Source organism: Dendropsophus ebraccatus, chromosome 3 (assembly GCF_027789765.1).
Source record: "Dendropsophus ebraccatus isolate aDenEbr1 chromosome 3, aDenEbr1.pat, whole genome shotgun sequence".
NCBI classification, from domain to species: Eukaryota; Metazoa; Chordata; class Amphibia; order Anura; family Hylidae; genus Dendropsophus; species Dendropsophus ebraccatus.
The window spans coordinates 78,473,299-78,493,284 of record NC_091456.1 but is presented as its reverse complement, the minus strand read 5'-3'; the positions used below and the strand labels follow the sequence as shown (position 1 = coordinate 78,493,284).

At 41.8% G+C, this 19,986-nt stretch overlaps 1 protein-coding gene across 6 annotated transcripts in view; it reads left to right on the top strand.

Moving 5' to 3' along the window:
• CNTLN (centlein) overlaps positions 1 to 19,986 on the top strand; it is a 254,478-nt gene that overhangs the window by 80,213 nt on the left and 154,279 nt on the right. For all 6 annotated transcript variants that reach the window (XM_069962065.1, XM_069962062.1, XM_069962064.1 and 3 more), the window contains 2 exons: positions 4,079 to 4,252; positions 11,066 to 11,191. In XM_069962065.1, coding sequence (XP_069818166.1) covers positions 4,079 to 4,252; positions 11,066 to 11,191 — 300 coding nt within the window. The remainder of the gene's footprint in view (positions 1 to 4,078; positions 4,253 to 11,065; positions 11,192 to 19,986) is intronic.

Genomic DNA, 19,986 nt, shown 5'->3' with positions numbered 1-19,986 from the left:
TTCAATACATTCAATACACAGTAAGCCCGCCGATCCGCCGCATTTCCGCCGAATTTCCGCCGCATTCCCACCGATCCGCCACACGCTGATCCGCCGCATTCCCGCCGATCCGGACCATATGCATTGAACTACAGCTCCCATCATCTGCTTCTAGTATGAACAGGTGATGGGAGCTGTAGTTGGGTAAGGGATATCACATGCCGCCGGGCGCAGGGGGGAGCCGCTCAGTACACAGGAGCGCTCCCCCCTCCTCCTCCTCCTTCCGGGATAACTTCCGCCTATAGCACTGCTGAGTCCCTGCCTGGCCGCCGCTCTCCGCTCTCCCCCCCATACATACCGGCTCCCGATGCATCCTGGTGTCCGCGCTGATGCCGGGAGCCGGTATATGTGAGCGGAGAGCGGCGGCCAGGCAGGGAGTCAGCATTGGTATAGGCGGAAGTTATCCCGGAAGGAGGAGGAGGAGGGGGGAGCGCTCCTGTGTACTGAGCGGCTCCCCCCTGCGCCCGGCGGCATGTCATATCCCTTACCCAACTACAGCTCCCATCACCTGTTCATACTAGAAGCAGATGATGGGAGCTGTAGTTCAATGTATATGGTCTGGATCGGCGGGAATGCGGCGGATCAGCGTGTGGCGGATCGGCGGGAATGCGGCGGAAATGCGGCGGATCGGCGGGCTTACTATGTATTGAATGAATACATTTATGCAATACTTTGGGGAGCAAGGACACTTGCTCCCCAAAGTATTCCATAGATGTATTCATTCAATAAAGCACTGTACACTACATTACATTACATTACATTACATTACATAGAAACCCATAGAAACAATAAAGTCCCATAGACTTCTATATAGAGAGCGCCCCCTGCTGGACACTCCATAGGAATTACACCCTGGGTCGTGACGTCACTTCTTCAGAGATATTTCTAACACTTCCTGATCTACTAAATTAAGGGAAATAGCTCTATATGTGCATTTCCCATAATTAATGTACATTAGAAATTTGTATAACTTTTCATAAGTAACAACATATCAAAAATTAATTTTGGCCGGACTTCTCCTTTAACGCTTTTATTTTTTGATCTATGGGGATATTTGAGGTGTAATTTTTTTGTGTGCCATGATCTGTACTTTCTATAGGTAACTTGTTTATGTATATGCAAGTTTTTGATCACTTTTTGTTCTAGTTTTTGTTGATTTGATGTGACCAAAAGTTAGCATCTTTGCATTTTGTTTTTGTTTTTTTTTTGCTTATGCCGTTTATCGTTTGAGATTAGGAATGTGATTATTATATAGTTTGGATGATTACGCATGCAGCAATAGCAAAAGGGTGAGATTTAAAGTTTTATTTTGGGAAGAGTTTTCTTTTATTTATAACCCCCCTCCCCCTTTCCACCCTCTTTAATATGAAGTCCCATTAGGGGACTTTTGAGCAGAACACTAATTGCTCATAGAAATCAATGCAGTACATATGTACTACAATGAGCTCTGCAATTGGTGCTCGATTTATTTAGGGCTGCTGATGGCCATAGTAAAGGATTGCTTAGCCAGAATCAGTGTAGTAATGTTGCTGAGGCCTGGGCCTGCACTTATGACAGATTTCCCTTCACAATCACTTAGTCAAGGGCAAGCCCGCCACTAGACCACCATGGATGTTGTTTTAACAGCATTTAAATGCAGCTCTCAGTTTTGACAGCGACATTCAAATCGTTAATTAACTGGCATGGCCTGATCATCGTGCTGGCTAATTAACCATTTAAATACTACAGCCATGAACGGTGCAGAAATGAGTGTGATCATGACGTGACTCCTCTCTGTACAGAGGGTACAGCATAGAGCACTGCGCAAAATAAGAGAGAGAGAGAAAGAGAGGACATGCACAGCTCACAATAATAAAGGAGTGGGTGCACAGTGCCAGTACATGGGAGAGCTACGCATAGAGAATACAAGAGACCTGTACTATAATGGCAACACCGACACACCAAATATTCAATATATAAAGGTATTTTATTTCATCAGGTACAAAAATGCAAATAGAAAGGTCCCAGTTAAAACAGTTTAAAAACCCCAAAACTCCAGGGAAAGCACAAGGTCTAATGCAATCCAGGACAAACAACCCCATAAACAATGTATATAGTATCCCTGTCATATAAGCAAATGTAATAGAAAGATGTTTTTGCTTCCTCATCATTATCTACTTTCAGTGCACACTTGTTGTCTATATTGCCTGCATTTCTGTGTTATGGTGGCCTGTTTCAAAGTTACATCTACATCTTTCTATTACATTTGCTTATATGACAGGGATACTATATATATTGTATATGGGGTTGATGGATTGCATTAGACCTTATGCTTTCCCTGGAGTTTGGGGGATTTTTAAATGGTTTTAACTGGGACCTTTCTATTTGCATTTTTGTTCCTGATGAAATAAAGTACCTTTATATATTTAATATTTGTGTCTGTGTTGTCTTTATAGTACACGTCTCTTTTATTCTCTAAGCAGAGAGCACTGCGTCACACTGGAAAGAATAAACCACTTCCTGCAGGACATACAGCAGCTGATAAGTACTGGAAGACTTGATTTTTTTTTTTTAAAGTAGAAATAATTTACAAATCTGTGTAAATTTAGGACACCTGTTCATTAAATTGTTTTTCCCTCCGAAGTGCCCCTTTTACTCCTTAAGGACCCATGATAGACAGGTTACATCATGGGAGCCTGTCACTTAAGAACCCATGACGTATCTGTACACCAGTGGGTCCGGCAGAGCTATGAGGTGAGCTCAAGAGCTGAGCTCACTTCATAGCGTGTGGGGACCGGCTGCTATCAACAGCCAGGTTCTTACTGTTGATAGGCCGCTGCAATCAGGTGGTGGCCCGCCATCAACCCCTGTAGTGCCATGATCGTCAGTGCCTCACTTACATCAGTGACAGGAGCTACAGCTCTTGTCACTGTCCAATCGGGACCCCCGCAGTCCCAGCCGTCAGAGTCGGCCACAGGCAAGCTCTATACAATGATCGCAGATTACACTGATCTATGCTATGGCATGCTATCCAATGGTAAAATGTTAAAGTCCCCTAAGGGGACATAAAAAGTTTAAGTTTTTAAAAACACTATAGCCCCTCCCCCAATAAAATTAATCACCCCCTTTCCCATTTTAAACAAAACACGTAAAAATAAAGAAATATTTAAAGATATTATATGTCGTAACATGCGTAATCGTCCAATTTATTAAAATAAAACAATATTGTTCTCGCTCGGTAAACAGTGTAAACAAAACGTAGTTAAAAAAAAAAGCCAAGATTGATGATTTTTATAAAAAAAAAATTTAAATGATAAAAAATGATCTATACGTCTCATCTACACAAATATGGTACTAATAAGAACTAGAGATCATGGCGCAAATATGACACCCCATACAGCCCCATAGGTGAAAAAAATAAAAGCGCTATAAGAGTCACAAGAGGGCTATTGTAATTACACCTATTTGCAAAAAAAAGTTTTGCTGTTAATAGAAATAGTAAAACCCTTTATAGAAATTAGAGAACCCTTTATAAACTGCATATCACTGTATTCAGACTGACAATAAATATATCATGTCACTTTTACTGTCTTGCGTGTAATTACGGAAACACAAACACACAAATTTTACCCCATAAATTATGTTTTTGCGATTCCATCATACATGATATGGTAGATTGAATAACTCCATTACAAAGTACACCTGTTCCTGGAAAAAACAAGCCTTACATGGCCCAGTAGATGGAAAAGAAAAAGGCGAGGAGGAAAAAACAAAAAACTTTTCTTTTTTTACAGTTTGTTGTGACACTGACATTATAACAGTATCTACCAGAAATTCAGTTAACTCAATTCCTGAAGATTTGTATCATTAATAATTCTTATACCTTATGAGCAGCACTTCTGTAAATGTAGATCAAAGTTTTTGAGCCAAACAAACAGCTGCGGAGCCCATGCTTGTAACAAACAGTAGTTTGGAAATAATAGACCTTTACAGAAATGTGTGGGATCTATTAATTGTGTAATATAATTTCCTCTTTAATTTCCTCTTTTAATTACTACAGGACTTGGAACATCCATCCCTTGTGGAACTGGAACTCATAATAGCTTCACAGAAATCAGAAATAAAATTTCTACAGGACAAACTTAAAGCAGCGGATCTCAAGTTAACACAAGTAAATAATTGTAGAAGGGATGCACTTGAGAGCAGCATCCTGAGGGCTGGGAGAACACACGAGGTAAGAAGTCTTTTATTGTCTGGTGCATTTGTGTCAATTCGAGGTTATTCGAATGAAAAAGCTTTTCCCACAAGGTTTTCAGGAACTAACTTTTTAATAAGTCTACCTTCTAATTTTTGCAACTGCTTGGAAGAATGAATAAACCATTTGCCAAGGGCTTGTTTTATTTTGTTACCTGCCATGATTATAACATTTACAGTGAACATTCTCTGAAGCTGCTGCTTCCAAACTGCTCACCCTAATGTTAATGTTTTCATTTTTTTCCTATGCTGTACTTTGTTTATTTCCGGAAGTTTTTCCGAATTAAAATTATTGGTATAGTTGTGAATGGACTAATCAACTGGTGTCAACTTGTGAACTTCCTAAAACCTTTAGCCATGTCCTGTGGTATCTGACACTAAAACAGATCATTTAAATCCTGTAAGTAATGAGGTGAGGTCTCCATAGATCAGACTTGCTGCTGCGTTTTTTTTTTTTTTTTTTGTAAACTTATTCTACAAATGCTAACGTAGATTGAGATCTGTGAATTTGGGGATCAAGTCGACTCTTTGAACTTGTAGCATAAGTGTAGCACACCAATAGAACGGCACTGGCGTGAGGAAGCCGGTGCTGCGATCCCTTTTTTGAACCATGGCCTGGTTCCTGCACACAGCACTGGTCTATTACCAGGCGCCTCCAGTGCTTAAGCCGATACCCCCCCCCCCCCCCCCCCCCCGCACGCTGGCGTTGTTCGACTGATATGCTACACTTAAAGCAAATGTACCTGATGGAACAATCACTTTAAGACGACTGCCACTGTTTCATGAAGTAAGTAGCTATGTTATTGTAATCCTTGGTAACGCCTAGTGACCTTCTTATTAAGTTTATCTACCCAGGTCATACTTATGTACACAATAAGCCTACCATGGTGTAATCACCTGCTAGTAAGGTTTTTTAGAAATCCATGTAAAACAATGCATGTACTAGCAATGGATGCTCAATGTTTTAGGCCCAATGTTTTTTATCGGGCCCAGAGTGTATGCATTTCATTATAACATAGGTTCCAACACATGTCTAGGTGTGTTCTGCTTCCTAAACTATCTACTTTAGGTAAATGTGAGCCCATTAGGTACTCACCGAAAAGTCTTCATTTGCATTTGTCTAATAACTTAATATTGTTTAATAAACCTTATTAACCCCTTTGCGTCAGTAACATGTAAATATACGTTCCTACTGCACATACCCCGTGCAGTAGGAATGTATGTATACGTTACTGTAACTGGCAGGGATAGCGATCCTGCTCTCATCTGTGTCCAGGGCCGCAGGTAATGAGAGGCAGCTGCGATCCCGCAGCTGACTCTCATTAACCCCTTAAACGCCGCGATCTACCTCGATCATGGCTTTAAGGTACTCAGTGGCAGATCAAGTATCTGTCACTAAGTGATCGGGTCCCCCGCAGCCGTGCTGCAGGGGTCCCGATCGCATGTGCCGACAGGCGGGGTAAGCTCCTTACTTCCGTCCTGTCGGATCCGCAATCTATGTATAGAGTCTGCTCTCAGGCAGGCACTATACATAGATTGTCGATAACACTGATCTGTGCTATGCTATATGCATACCATAGATCAGTATATGCAATCTAATGATTGCATCTTTTACAATGTTAAAAGTGTTTGTAAAAAAAAGTGTAATAAAGTTTTTAAAAGTATTAAACCCATTATAAACCACCTTCCAATAAAAGTTTAAAGTACCCCCTTGCCTATTATAAAAATATAAATAAATAAACATTACATCGATACATATATCGTAGCGTGAGGAATTGTCCGATCTATTAAAATATAACATAATTGTTCCCTCACGGTGAACGGCGTAAACGGAAACAAAAAAAAAAACGCACCAGGATTGCTGATTTTATTAAATTATATATCACCAAAAAATTTATAAAGGGCAATTAAAATTTTTCTGAACTAGAAATCATGGTGCAACAAATGACACCCCAACCAGCCCTGTTACAAAATATTTGTTACAAGTGTGTTTCCATCTCACAAAGTGATAGTGCTGTGTTGCAGTTCCTTGCACAATCGGTGGCTGGGAGTGCTGCTGTTCTTGGGGGAGGGGGGGAGATAAATTCTGTCTCATTCCAATTCATTCTATGCAGCCCTACTTATCAGCATGTGATGACCTATACTAGCAATATGCCATTAGTTTCTAAAATAGAGTAAAAAAAAATAAAAAAAGTAATGTTTTATGTCTGGTGCAACGTTGTTGTTAATGTGGCTACCGATCTACACTATTTTCAGCACACCATGGAATATCATGGCTTTGTATAAATATTCTTAGATTGGCAAAAACATTTTTTTTTGCTAGTTTTTAGGCGGTTAAACTTCAATTTCGCTACCATTGTTTATCTTGCACCCAGTTGTTATACTGTGCAGAGGCCAAATATTTCTAGTCAGACACCTAATTGGTGCCCATTGCTAAAATGAATTGTAAGCCAAAGGTGACCGTTTGGCTTGGAACGCCATTGGCAGGCCAGGTTTCAGCAGTTCATCTGCATGCATTCTTCTATAATGAGTTTAGCTGTAATGAGGGCAATTTGCATTTGTAAATCCCAATCTGTTTGTGACACTGCCGTTCCAAGGCCATTTACCATTACCGAAAACAAGCTTTTGTTTTTCTTTGCTTTATTTTGCTTTTAAATGGTTTATTTTATTATAATTTTTTTATTATACAATAAGATGGATATTTTTTTCCATATTATAAGTGTAGTTTTAAACTTTTTTTTCATATTATATTTTAAACTTTAGTTTTGATAAGTAAGAGAGGTTTAACTTAATACATCCTATATTCATTATATATTCATGCTGGAATTTTTTCACACTCTCTAGATGGTAGATTTTTTGAGGAATGGAGCTGTTTTCGAGGGAAGCACATGAATTAATTCAAACAACATTCAGATGAATCACACAAAATGTTATCAGACTAGGCATTCAAAAAAACAAACAAACAAAAAAAATCCAACCTGGTAAAGATGCCACAATTGCTGCATTGTTTCTTCTGGCTCAAAAATGATGCGGCCAGATGTTAGCTGAGGGTTAGTGGGGAAATATGAAATGCATACCCACATAACATTTTTGAGTTTTATTTTTTCCAGGGTGGAATGGTGTCTTTTTGATCTTTTTTTTCCTATACAAATTAATGCTAAAATGAAAAAATTCCAAAAAGTAAGAAAAACTGCTGGTTGTTTTTTAGTCATTTTTTTTTGTGGCCATTAAAGCCAAAAAATAAGTGTTGCAAAATTGGAAGCCTAAGTCACCAGATCTTCATAGAATAGAGCACCTTCTGATGCTCCGACTCAATGGAGGTTATGGAGCATGAAGCTGTGTAGAGGATTAGCAGCTCTTCCAGTGCCATGTGTCAGTACAGTCCTGCGAAAATTTAAACACATAAAGCTCTCCCATCATCATATTGACGCGTCATAATTGACGCCGGGAGAGCTGTAAGTCCAATGCGCAGCTTCATGCTCCGTAACCTCCATTGATTCGGAGCATCAGAATAAGCCCTAAAGGTGCTCTATTGTATGGAGATCTGGTGACTTTGAAGGCAATTCGAGCTCACCGAACTCTTTGAAATGTTTATAAAACCAGCTTTAGATAACATATGCTTTGTCACTTGGCACTTTACCTTCTGTTGGCTGCTACCAGTAAAATGTAAAGAGAGAATCCCAGGTGAGCAGCAATTTCTGGGATACTTATTAAACGTATTCTACAGTGAAACCTTCTCATACAAGATCTTCCCCATCATAGTGTTTTAGAATAAACACCATGAAAGCTGTAATGATTAAACCTCAAAACTACGTCAGAATGATATTCTAGAATCCTTCTTTATATTGTCATTTTGATAAATTAGTAATTATCGGCTTCTAGAAATTATAATGGCTGGTTCTTTGGGCCCTGTTACAATTAAGAGCGCAACTTACGACTATTGTACCCTGTATTAAAGTAAATGATTTCAGGTGGAATCAGTGGAAACAAAAAACTGCTTCATCTAATAGGTTGTTGTACTAGGCAAAGTTTTCATATTGCTACATGATTGGCTGATTATATTTGTTTTTAGATTTGTTTTGTCAATACATGCATGCCATTTTATATCTGTGTGTTTGTGCTGTGTTCACAACATGTTCAGTGTGTACGTCTCTAGTATATATACCAGGAAAATCTCCTAATATGGAGAACAAGCATGTTTTTTAATGCTACCCTTTTTTTTGGGGGGGGGGGGAGATAACAAGTTAAAATATAATTTAAAGGAATACTATGATTCCAAACCTGTATTTTTATTTTTTATTTTTTCATCTGTAGGACATGACTATGTGCCAAATCTTTAGGTGGCTGCGGGCCACAGCCTGATGTACAGTTATGTTGTTTTTCGAAAAAAAAAAAATTCATGCTCTTACATGTAACTGCACTATAAATATTGTCTTCATCCCGTTGAAGTTACCCATAATTACAATCACGCTCTTATTTGGCAATTGGGGTACTGTATTTGTTAGACTTTAAGGCACACCCTTTTGGACAGCTTAAAACAGTTATCACATTACCTTTAGCAATCCAACTTGTTCCCCCTACATGCAGATGAGAGCAAACAATGACTGTTGTTGTTGTTTAACCGCAGACTGCATTTATTTTCATGATCATTAATTATGGACGTAGTCTTACAACAACATCTGTGGTTCAGCTTTAAACAACGTACGTTCACTAAACAACAGCCGTTGTTAGTATGTAGTGGGAACATGTATGTTCACACAACGTAAGAGACCGGCCGTTCCGTGACTGGGTCACGGAATGGCCGGTCTCTGCCCGGATCATCCCGGCCGGTACTTAAGTACCGGCCGGATGATCTTTCCGGCTGCAGGGTCGGAGCCGCTCACTTCATTGTGTGAACTGACAAGTCTTTCTGCGGACGCAATTCACTGAATTGCGGCCTCAGAAAACTGACATGTCAGTTATTTGCGGGTCCGCATGGGATCCTGGCCGTAGCGTATAAGATGTGTATACGCTCCGTCCGGGATCCTACAGCAGATATGGCAGTGTTCCACTCCGCATAAAGTACGGCCGCTGTTGCCGATGCCAACTTTTACGTAGTGTGAACATAGCCTTAGACAGGATTCTCATAAGAATAATATTAGGGCATTTCTTAGTCTGTGTTACCACCTAAGATCCCTATCTTGTCTGTGGCTCTAATAACCCAAACTTAGAGCCGTAATCGTGACAGAAATATGCCAGTATTACGCTTGGGAGAAACTAGCCCTACAATGTCATTTTAAAGGAAAGTTGTCATCTAGATACTGTCCCAAACTGCCTATACTGTGTAAGCAATGAGCCTATCAATACCTTTTATTTTAATTGTTTGAGACTGCAATTGCCTAAACTAAAAAAAACTTTATTGCTGCTTTGAGGTTTCAGAGGAGTGATCAGGGTACTAAAGTGCACACACAGCCTAGCTACATGTAGACACCTCTGCTAAACAGTCAGATACACATATCTACTAAACACATTCACACACTCACACATTAATTTTAATAAAAAGCAGTTCCTGCCACATTTACCCAGTAGCTGGGAGTCTGTAACTTCTTTCTTAGCAAGCAAATAATCACATTATGATGACATGGCAAGTCTAAGTCGGGTATTCAGAGCCTGAGTATTTAGGCTGGGTATTATTCCTGGTGCACCTTCTGTTACAAGAAGCTGGATGTGATGTGCCCATTGTATTCAGCTTTTTATGAAAAATGCGCCGCTGGCGTACGCCATTGGAGAACTTGCAGATTCTTACCTATTAGTGCTATGAATTACTGTTTATTTCAGTCCATTTTTTTTTTTTTTTTTCATTTTTGACTTAAATGGCCAGTCCTCCTTCCCTTTTTACTGTCTTTCCTGTACAGCGTGTATGTAGGTATAGCTATTTTCCAATTATTACAATCTTTACACCATGCCTCTATTTTTACTACCCGACCTAAACTATCCCGAGATACAGTAGCCATAAGCTTGGAGAGTTGCTGAATAAGCTGCATTATTACACATTATATAGAGAACATTACTATTACATTTTATCCTTAATGACAGACAGAACTTCATATATCATACCTACAGGCACATTTTTTAGAATTACCCACACTTTGTTATTCAATGGATTCTGTATAAGGACAGGGTGTAAAAGGTAATATATAGTACAAGAAGCCATTGTAGTTTAATAGCCTTACTTTTTATATATCAGTTACCAGATTGTTAGACAAAGCTGTATGTAATGGATACACATACTCACGTCTCTAGTTAGCTACATTATAGTTAATGACCATATGGTCATTACACTATAAGATGCTCTGTCTGTTGTATTTATATTCCTCAAGCATATTGTTCCTTCTTCTTCACAGTATGTTAAACTATTTCAAAGGGAAAAAAAATCCTTTCCCTCTTGTTTCCGGTTGTCCTATCAAGTGTAACCTTGGACCCTTATAGAGCAATTAGACCATCCTCTATCCCCTCCTTTGTAATGAGGTTTCTTACATTTCTGAGTCTATAACCCTTTAGTCTTCCCTAATGGGACATCATTATTCTGAAAGAAACAATGTAAATGTAAATGAATATTCTCATTAACGAGTCACAGAGAAACCTTTAGCGGTAGCACTGTGGTAATTCTGCTTGTTATTTCTCCACTATTCCAGGCAGGATTTTTTTTTTATAATTCATTATTAGTATTCTCAATTACTTGTTCTTTAATTTTGCATGTCTTTCATAATCCAATGTTCAACTCCTTCAACCATGTCCTTGTTTTATTCTCCAGGTGCAACCTGTGAAACGTTCAAGGTCTTTGTCCCCAAAGGGCTCTTCCAGAGAATCGGAAGAGTTAAAGAAGCTTAAGATAGCAGAAAAGCGGGCTGAACATCTAGAGAAGACATTGAAGATTAAGGTGAATACTATAAAGCCATATAAACCTCAGCCTACCTGCCTAAAACCTGCAATTCCACAGTTAGTCAAAAATAGTTCTCTAATTGAGCTTTGGGCATTTCATTAGAATAAATAGTAGACTAAGGCTCTTGCTATACTTTTTAATGTTGATCCAAATGCATTTTTTTTTATTTGAATATAAAGATTGAATTCTGGTTTCTCTTCAGTTGTTGGAACACACACAAACACACACACACATAATTTTTAAGTAAACATAGAAAACATGAAAGAACAATTCTAGAACATCTTTTCTTTTAACTTTGCATTTTGCCATTTCTCTGTTACCATGTATAAATAAATAAATGGATGTTATTGTTCGCCGTTTCAAAAATAGTACTTATCTGTAGTCTAGCACTGGCAGTGCTGATTGGACGGTGTGTGTAGTCATAAATTGTTAGTAGGAATTAGGGTATGATCACACTGAGGAATTAGCACGGAATTTCAAGCAGAGCCTGTGCTGCGGTCTCCGCTTGAAGTTCCGCCTTTCCCATTGATTTAATAGATGTCTCGCATGCACTCTGCCATCCGGCCAAAGAATTGACATGTCAGTTCTTTGAATGGATGGTGGAGTGCGTGCAAGACATCCCATTGAATAAATGGGACAGGTGGAACTTCAAGCAAATTCCTATGTTAATTTTTGCTCTCAAAGATGTGCTAGGTCTTATTTTCAGTGGATGTCTTCTTTTTCATGAAGAAGAATTCACACCAGGGGGAGATCACTCTTGTACAGCACAGCAGGGACAGCGTACAGTATGGCGGCAGGCGACGAGATAATTACAGACTGTGTGTAGCTCTACATCTGAAAGTAAGGGACAACAGGGATGGCAGTAGGTGATGGGCCTCTTAATGCCTTGCCTGCACATATACAGGTGACGGCTGTGGAAGGGAACGGAGGGGTTGGTGGCAGGTGATGGTCTTCACGTCCTGCATGCAGCTGCTCTGCATGGTGAAGGTTGGGGACAATTGCAGCAAGCTAAAAAGAATCACAGCTGCATGCCCTGGTGTTATGTACGGCAGGCATGCTTCCAAACAAAAACTTTGCTATGTCTTAATTTTGGGGGAGGCCTAATATTTAGCAATTCAGCAAAGGCTGTACTAGGTCTTATTTTTAAGGGCTGTCTTATTTTCGGGGAAGGGTAGTTATGCACCATAAAGTCATAAAAAGACTCATGCCCTTCTATGGCCCATACTGCAGTATCATGTATTCAGTTTTGTACATTTAAGGCGACTCTGTACCCACAATCTGATCCCCCCCCCCAAACCGCTTGTACCTTTTGGATAGCTGCTTTTAATCCAAGATCTGTCCTGGGGTCCGTTCGGCAGGTGATGCAGTTATTGTTTTGAAAAAAAACAGCTTTTAAACTTGCAGGCCTGTGTCAAATTGGCGCGGCCTAGAGTGTGTGTTCCCTAGGATTTCAACGCCTCTCCCCTCCCTCCGCATCATTAGGAATGCCCCCGGGCTGGATTTTTCCTATTCTTCACCTGTCTGAACACTGCACAGGTACCTTAACGATCAAGTACATGTGCAGTGTTTACACAGGTGATAAATAGGAGAAATTGTTCTAGGCATTGCTAATGGGGAAGAGGGACGGAGGGGTGTCGCAATCCTAGGGCACGGGTACTCTAGGCCATGCCAATTTGACACAGGGCTGCAAGTTTACCCCTTCACGTCAGCAATATGTAGATATACGTTCCTGCTGCACATACCAAATGCAGCAATGTATATGCACGTTCCTGACACTGAAGGGGTTTGATGTGTGCGGGACCGCTGCAGTGAGAGCGGTCCCGCACACATCAGTGTCTGGGCAGCTGAGGGTAATAAGAGGCTGCTGCGATCCCGCAGTTGCGTCTCATTAACCCCTTAAACGCTGTGATCTATAGCGATCAGGGCGTTTAAGGTATTCAGTACTCAGTGACAGAACAAGGATCTGTCATTGAGTGATCGGGACCCCGATCGCATGTACCGATGGGCAAAGGTAAGCCTCTTACCTCCGTCCTGTCGGTGTGGCGTTCTATGCATAGTCTGCTCTCAGGCTGGCTCTATGCATAGATCACCGATAACTGTTCTATGCTATGCTATGGCACAATATAGATCAGTATATGCAATGTAATAATTGCATGTTTTACTGTTAAAAAAGTGTAGTAAAAAAAAAGAAAAGGTTTTACCCCCATCCCTAATAAAAGTTTAATATACATCCTTGGCCATTATAAAAAGAAAAATATAAAAAAAATTTAAATAAATAAACATATTATATATCGTAGCGTGCAGAATTGTCCGAACTATTAAGATATTACATTATTCTTCCCGCACTGTGAACGGCATAAACAAAAAATAAATAAACACACCAGGATTGCTAATTTTTTAACCCCTTAAGGACCGCGGGCATACACTTACGCCCCCGATACCTGGGCTTTAAGGGAACAGAGCGTAAATGTACGCCCACGGTTTACCCGACCGCTGTGTGAACTCACACAGCGATCGGGTAGAGATGGCTGCTACAACGCATAGCAGGCCATCCCGGCATGTCGCCCAGGGGGGGGGGATTCCTCCCCCCGCGGCGACGATCGCTGCCATTGGCTGATCAATTCTGATCAGCCAATGACCGCTGATGAGGAACTTTCCGGGGCACGAATCACCTTTCAGACCAAGGACCCCATGGCCATGGTACCACCCTCCCCGATCACTGTCATTGGCCAGTTAGTACTAACTGACCAATGACAATGAAAAGGGGCACTATAAACTAACGGATCCTGTCCCTGCACACCTCTGTCAGGAAGACGAGGTGTGCAGAACAGGTGTGTGCCACAGCTGCTGCATACTCACCTGATCTGAGGTGTCCAGGGCCAGGATCCGTCCAGGAGAGGAGCTGCTTCATCTTCTGTCCTCCTCGACTGCTTCTTCTGCTGTTTTTTTTTTTTTTTCTTTTTTAACTTCCTACCCCCGTCGAGTGCTGATCAGCGGCGACACTTCACCACTGAACAGCAACTCATTTTTTGGCGTAGGTTTTCCCCCCTTACAGTTAAATCACACACAATGTAAAAAACAATACACTGCACTACATAACACAATTTAAAATAAAGTTTCCTACATTACATCTACATAGTCCTACATACAAACCCCCATATAAAAATGTCCCAGAGTGTTTTCGGTGGAGAAGGCATATGCTTTAATTGCCTCAGACACTGAAGCCATCATCATCATCATCATCATCATCATCATCATCCAGTGATGATGAATATCCACCAGAACGCCATCCCATCCCACCCCCTGCTCCCCAGACAGGGGACCCCATCCTTCCCCCTGTCCCCCAGACAGGTGACTCCATCCTTACATTCTGGGGGTTGGATTCGGGTGTCCCTACCCTCATATACTCTAAATCTGTACGTGTACACTGAGGTACTCTCAAAGAGTTTGTATAGTTTCACACCATACCATGATCTCTTACTGGGAAGGTACTGGCAGAAAAGAAGCCTCCCTTTGAAGCTCAGAAGGGACTCATGTACTGAGATTTATATCTCTGGGATATACATCTCAGTAAATTTGGCTGAGAAGTGCTCTATGACCGTCCATACTTTGTACAGTCGGTCATATGAGGGATCATCTCTCAGGGGGCAACTTGCATTGCCGTTATAATGCAAGAATTTTCGAATGGCTTCGAATCGAAACCACGCCATAGCTATAATGTAAAGTGGGGTATTATACACTACCGTTTAAAAGTTTGGGGTCAATCTAACAAAGGGTGCAGTGAGCATATGGACCCCTTGATGACGTGCACATTTGTACCGTGAAAGTGAAAAAAATAAAAATTTTCACTTTCACGTCACATTGTTCCACGTTTGTGCCCATCACCAGTGGGGTCCAAATGCTCACTGCACCCCTTGTTAGATTCCTTGAGGGGTGTAGTTTCCAAAATGGGGTCACTTGTGGGGGGTTTCCAGTGTCTTGGCAGCACGAGAGCTTTGTGAATGCGACATGAACCTTTAAATCCATTCCAGTGAAATTCAGCTTCCAAAGGCCAATTGGCACTCCTTCCCTTTGGAGGTTTGTCCTGCGCCCGCTTGGCACTTTATGTCCACATGTAGGATGTTTCCGTACTAGGGAGAAACTGTGCTACACGTTTTGTGTTTTTTTTTTCCCTTTGTGAAAATGAAAAATTGAAGGCTTTGAAGAACGTTTCAGTGTAAAAAAATATTTTTTTCTTTTTTCACACCACATTGTTCTGAAAATCTGTGAAACACCTGTGGGGTCCAAATGCTCACCGCACACCTAGTTACATTCCACGAGGGGTGTAGTTTTTTAAATCGTGTCCCTTTAGAGGTGTTTTTTAGGTTTTGGCACTCCAGAGCCTCTGCCAACCTGAAGTGGTACAGTCAAAAATGACCAAATATAACGGAGGCGGTGAAATTCACTCCTTTTATATCTGAGGCTTGTGGTTGCGTCAAATAGTGCAATAGGGCCACATATGGGGTATTTCTATAAATTGCAGAAACGCGGCAACAAATATTTGGGTGCATTTCTCTGGTAATAGGTTTACAATTATGAAAGATATTGGATTACAATAAAATCTCTGTACAGAAAATTTAAATTTTCAAATTTCTTACACACTTAGCTTTTATTTCTGTGACTCCCCTAAAGGGTTAAAAAACTTTCTGGATGTGCTTTTGCAGAGTTTGGGGGGGTGCAGTTTCTGAAATGGGGTGCTTTCTAACATACAGTCCCCTTAATTACACTTTAAAGGGGTTATCCAGCGTGGGGGCACTTTTTGTGGGGGAGCGGGGAGGAGGTGGCTGAAATAAAAGACGTCCACTCACCTCCCCGGTTCCAGCGGCGGGTCACTCATCACGGCGCTCCGGTCCCCGCTTCCTTTTGCTTGACGCCGCCCGAGACGCTACGTCTCAGGGCCGCTCAGCCACTCAGTGAAGGAGGCGGGATCCGTTTGAAGTCCGCTCGGATCCCGCCTCCTTTACTGAGTGGCTGAGCGGCCCTGAGACGTAGCGTCTCGGGCGGCGTCAGACACCAGGAAGCGGCTGGGAACCGGGGATCAGAGCGCCGCGATGTGTGACCTGCCGCTGGAACCGGGGAGGTGAGTGGACGTCTTTTATTTCAGCCACCTCCTCCCCGGTCCCCCCCAAAAAGTGCCCCCACGCTGGATAACCCCTTTAAACCTGAACAGGTCCCTAAAAAAATCTGATTTTGAAATTTTACTGAAAATTTGGAAATTTGCTGCTAATGTTTTAAGCTTTCTATTGTTTAAAAAAATGAAAGAAAGTTTAATAAATGCTGCCAACATATTGCTAATGCTATTTAATATATAATTTATGTGGGATAACCATTTTCTGTATAAGCAGAAAAGTCCCAAAGTTGGAAAAATTTATTTTTTTTTCACAATTTTTCACGTTATTTTGTTTGTTTGTTTTTCAAAAAGATTTGTTATAAGTATCGACTCCATTTTACCAGAAATGTAAAGTACAATATGTCACAAGAAAACAATCTCAGAATCAGCCGGATAGGTAAAAACATTCCCAAGTTATTAATGAATAAAATGACACAGGTCATATTCATAAAATTTGCCTTGGTCCTTAAGGCCATTTCAGGCCCGGTCCTTAAGGGGTTAAAATCATATATCTGAAAAAAATTAATAAAAAGCGATTAAAATTTTTCTGTTATACCAATATGATATTAATAAAAACTAGAGTTTGTGCCGCAAAAAATGAGACCTCAACCAGCCCTGTAGATGGAAAAATAAAAGTGCTATGGCAGGTGGGAAGGAACATTGCATAAATTTGACCCAGACCTTTTGCGCATCAAAGGGCTCTGTCTTGAAGGGATTAAAAGTTGTTTTTTTAGGAGAATAACTGCATCACCTGCCAAACGGACCCCAGTATAGATCTTGGATTAAAAGCAGCTATCTGACTGTACAAATGGTTTGGGGGGGGGGGGGGGGCGCAGATTGTGGGTACAGAGTAACTTTAAGGTGCGGATTTTATGAGGCTGTCCACATTGCATATTCTAGCTTTGTCATATGCTGAACAGTAATGTAGTCAGTTGCTGGATCCAAGTTGTGACAGTGCTATGTCTTATATAGTGATGCACGATGCACCAAAATATCGATACTACTATCGATATTTCGGGCAGAAAAAAGGTTTGGTACCAGGATTTCCTGGTATCGATACTTTATGTCAAACTGCCTAATAACGCAGCTTAACATAAAGTATGGTGCAGAGAACACGGCCGGCGGCTACCTGAGCGCCAGCCATGTTCTCTGTGTGCTGCCCCCTGACCCCTGGTGTCCCCTCCTCCGCCCACGCGCTCTTCGCTCCCAGCGGCGCCAAATTTAAATAGCCGGCACATAGCGATCGCTAGTGCCGGCTATTTTACAGGGTAGATGCCGCTGTCACACCTGACAGCGGCATTAACACCTCCTGAGCCGCTCCATATGCAGCAGGAGTCTGCTGCATATGGAGCGGCCCCCACTGCTAATGACTGCGGCCTGCGACCTCGCGGGCGGCAGTCATTTAACTATTCCCCCCCCCACTCAGGACCCACTGCTGCAGCCGGGTCCCCCGTACCCACCAGTTCCCGCTGCTGCAGCCGGGTCCCCCGCGCCGCACCACCCCCAGGACCTGCCGGTGCAATGCGGTCCCTCGCACCCTCCGGTGTCCACAATCCTGCCCCCCCCTTCCCTCGGGGTCCTCCGGTACAGTGGCACAGCAACTCCCAGCATACCTTCTTGTGGGGAGTTGTTGTGCACAAGGAGGTATGCTGGGAGTTGTTGTGTCAGGAGGCTGCTAATGCACTACAACTCCCAGCAGCACACCACCTTGTTCACTACAACTCTCAGCATACCTAATTGGGCACAAAGGTATGCTGGGGGTTGTAGTGCACAAGGAGGTATGCTGCTGGGAGTTGTGGTGCATTAGCAGCCTCCTGACACAACAACTCCCAGCATACCTCTGTGTCCACTACAACTCCCAGCATTCCTTCTTGTGGGGAGTTGCAGTGCACAAGCAGGTATGCTGGGAGTTGTAGTGCACAAAGAGGTATGCTGCTGGGAGTTGTGTTAGGAGGCTGCTAATGCACTACAACTCCCAGCAGCATACCTCCTTGTGCACTACAACCCCCAGCATACCTCATTGTGCACTACAACCCCCAGCATCCCTCTTTGTGCACAATGAGGTATGCTGGGGGTTGTAGTGCACAAGAAGTTGTGCTGCTGGAAGTTGTCAGGAGGTTGCTGCTGCACAACTGCAACTCCCAGCATACATCCTTGTGCACTACAACTCCCAGCATACCTTCTTGTGCACTACAACTCCCAGCAAACCTTCTTGTGGGGAGTTGCACACAAGGAGGAAATCTGGGGATTTGTAGTGCACAAGGAGGTATGCTGAGGGTTGTAGTGCACAAGCAGGTATGCTGGGAGTTGTAGTGCACAAGCAGGTATGCTGGGAGTTGTAGTGCACAAGGAGGTATGCTGGGAGTTGCAGTTGTGCAGCAGCAGCCTCCCGACAAAACATCCCAGCATACCTCCTTGTGTACTACAACTCCCAGCATACCTCCTTGTGTACTACAACTCCCAGCATACCTTCTTATGCACCACAACTCCCAGCATACCCACTTGTGCACTACAAATCATCACAAGAAGGTATGCTGGGAGTTGTAGTGCATAAGAAGGTATACTGGGAGTTGTGCACAGGGAGGTATGCTGCGGGGTAGAGAGGAATTAAAAAGTGTTTAAAAAAAGTTTAAATTAAAAAAACAATAATCATAATAAAGGTTCTAATAATCCCTGTTCCCTTTTTTTCAAAAAAAAATATATTATATTTGTATTTTTAAGTATTTTTTTTCCAAACTTTATTTAGTATCGAATTAGTATCGAGTATCGAAATAAGAAAGCTGGTATTGGTATTGAACTCAAAATTCTGGTATCGTGACATCCCTAGTCTTATAAGCCTGTGTGCTCTGAGTGGTCTTCCTGGAGAATGAAGCAAGCATTCTGAAGACTAAAGGAGTGCATGACCAAGTCATTGTCCATCCAGACATATTAAAAGCTACAGAAGTTTATTTTAACATCTTAAAAACAAGGGAATTGCTCAGGTTAAAATGTAATAACATAAAATTGCACCTTGACACATTTCAAAACCATAAGGGTTAGTTACAATAAAGACCATTCTCAGCTAACAGACTTATATACACTTATGACACACTTCTTCGACCTATGAGACAGCTCCTTTTAATTGTGGTTATAATCAACTTGGTATTGCGGTATTCATATTCACTTTTATAAATACATTCGACATTAGTGAATCTTGGGTGCGATTGGTTTCACATACTGGTGGCTGCAGAAGTTGGATGCAGCCCTAGGGAGTCCTAAAAAACATGGATACAGCCTATGGCTGTATCCATGTCTTTTAGGTAGCCTTAGGCCTTATTCCCACAGTCCGTATATATGGATAGTGTGCAACAGAACAAATTATCAGAACTTCCAGGCCTTGTGTGTTATGATGTTGGGATCTCCAAAACAGTTTCCCGCCCCCCAGTACTTCGGCCCTAGCCCAGTACCCATGGATAGAACTGCACCTCACATGTGAACCGGGCCACGGTTCAAAAAATGCTGGCGTTGATCTATCCGTGGGTCATGTTGAATCGAATGTACCTGATGGTACATTCGCTTTAAAACTGTTTCAGAGCTCACAACATCATCATAATACATGATGCCACGAGTTCTGATAATCCGTATGATGCCCACCGTCCATATA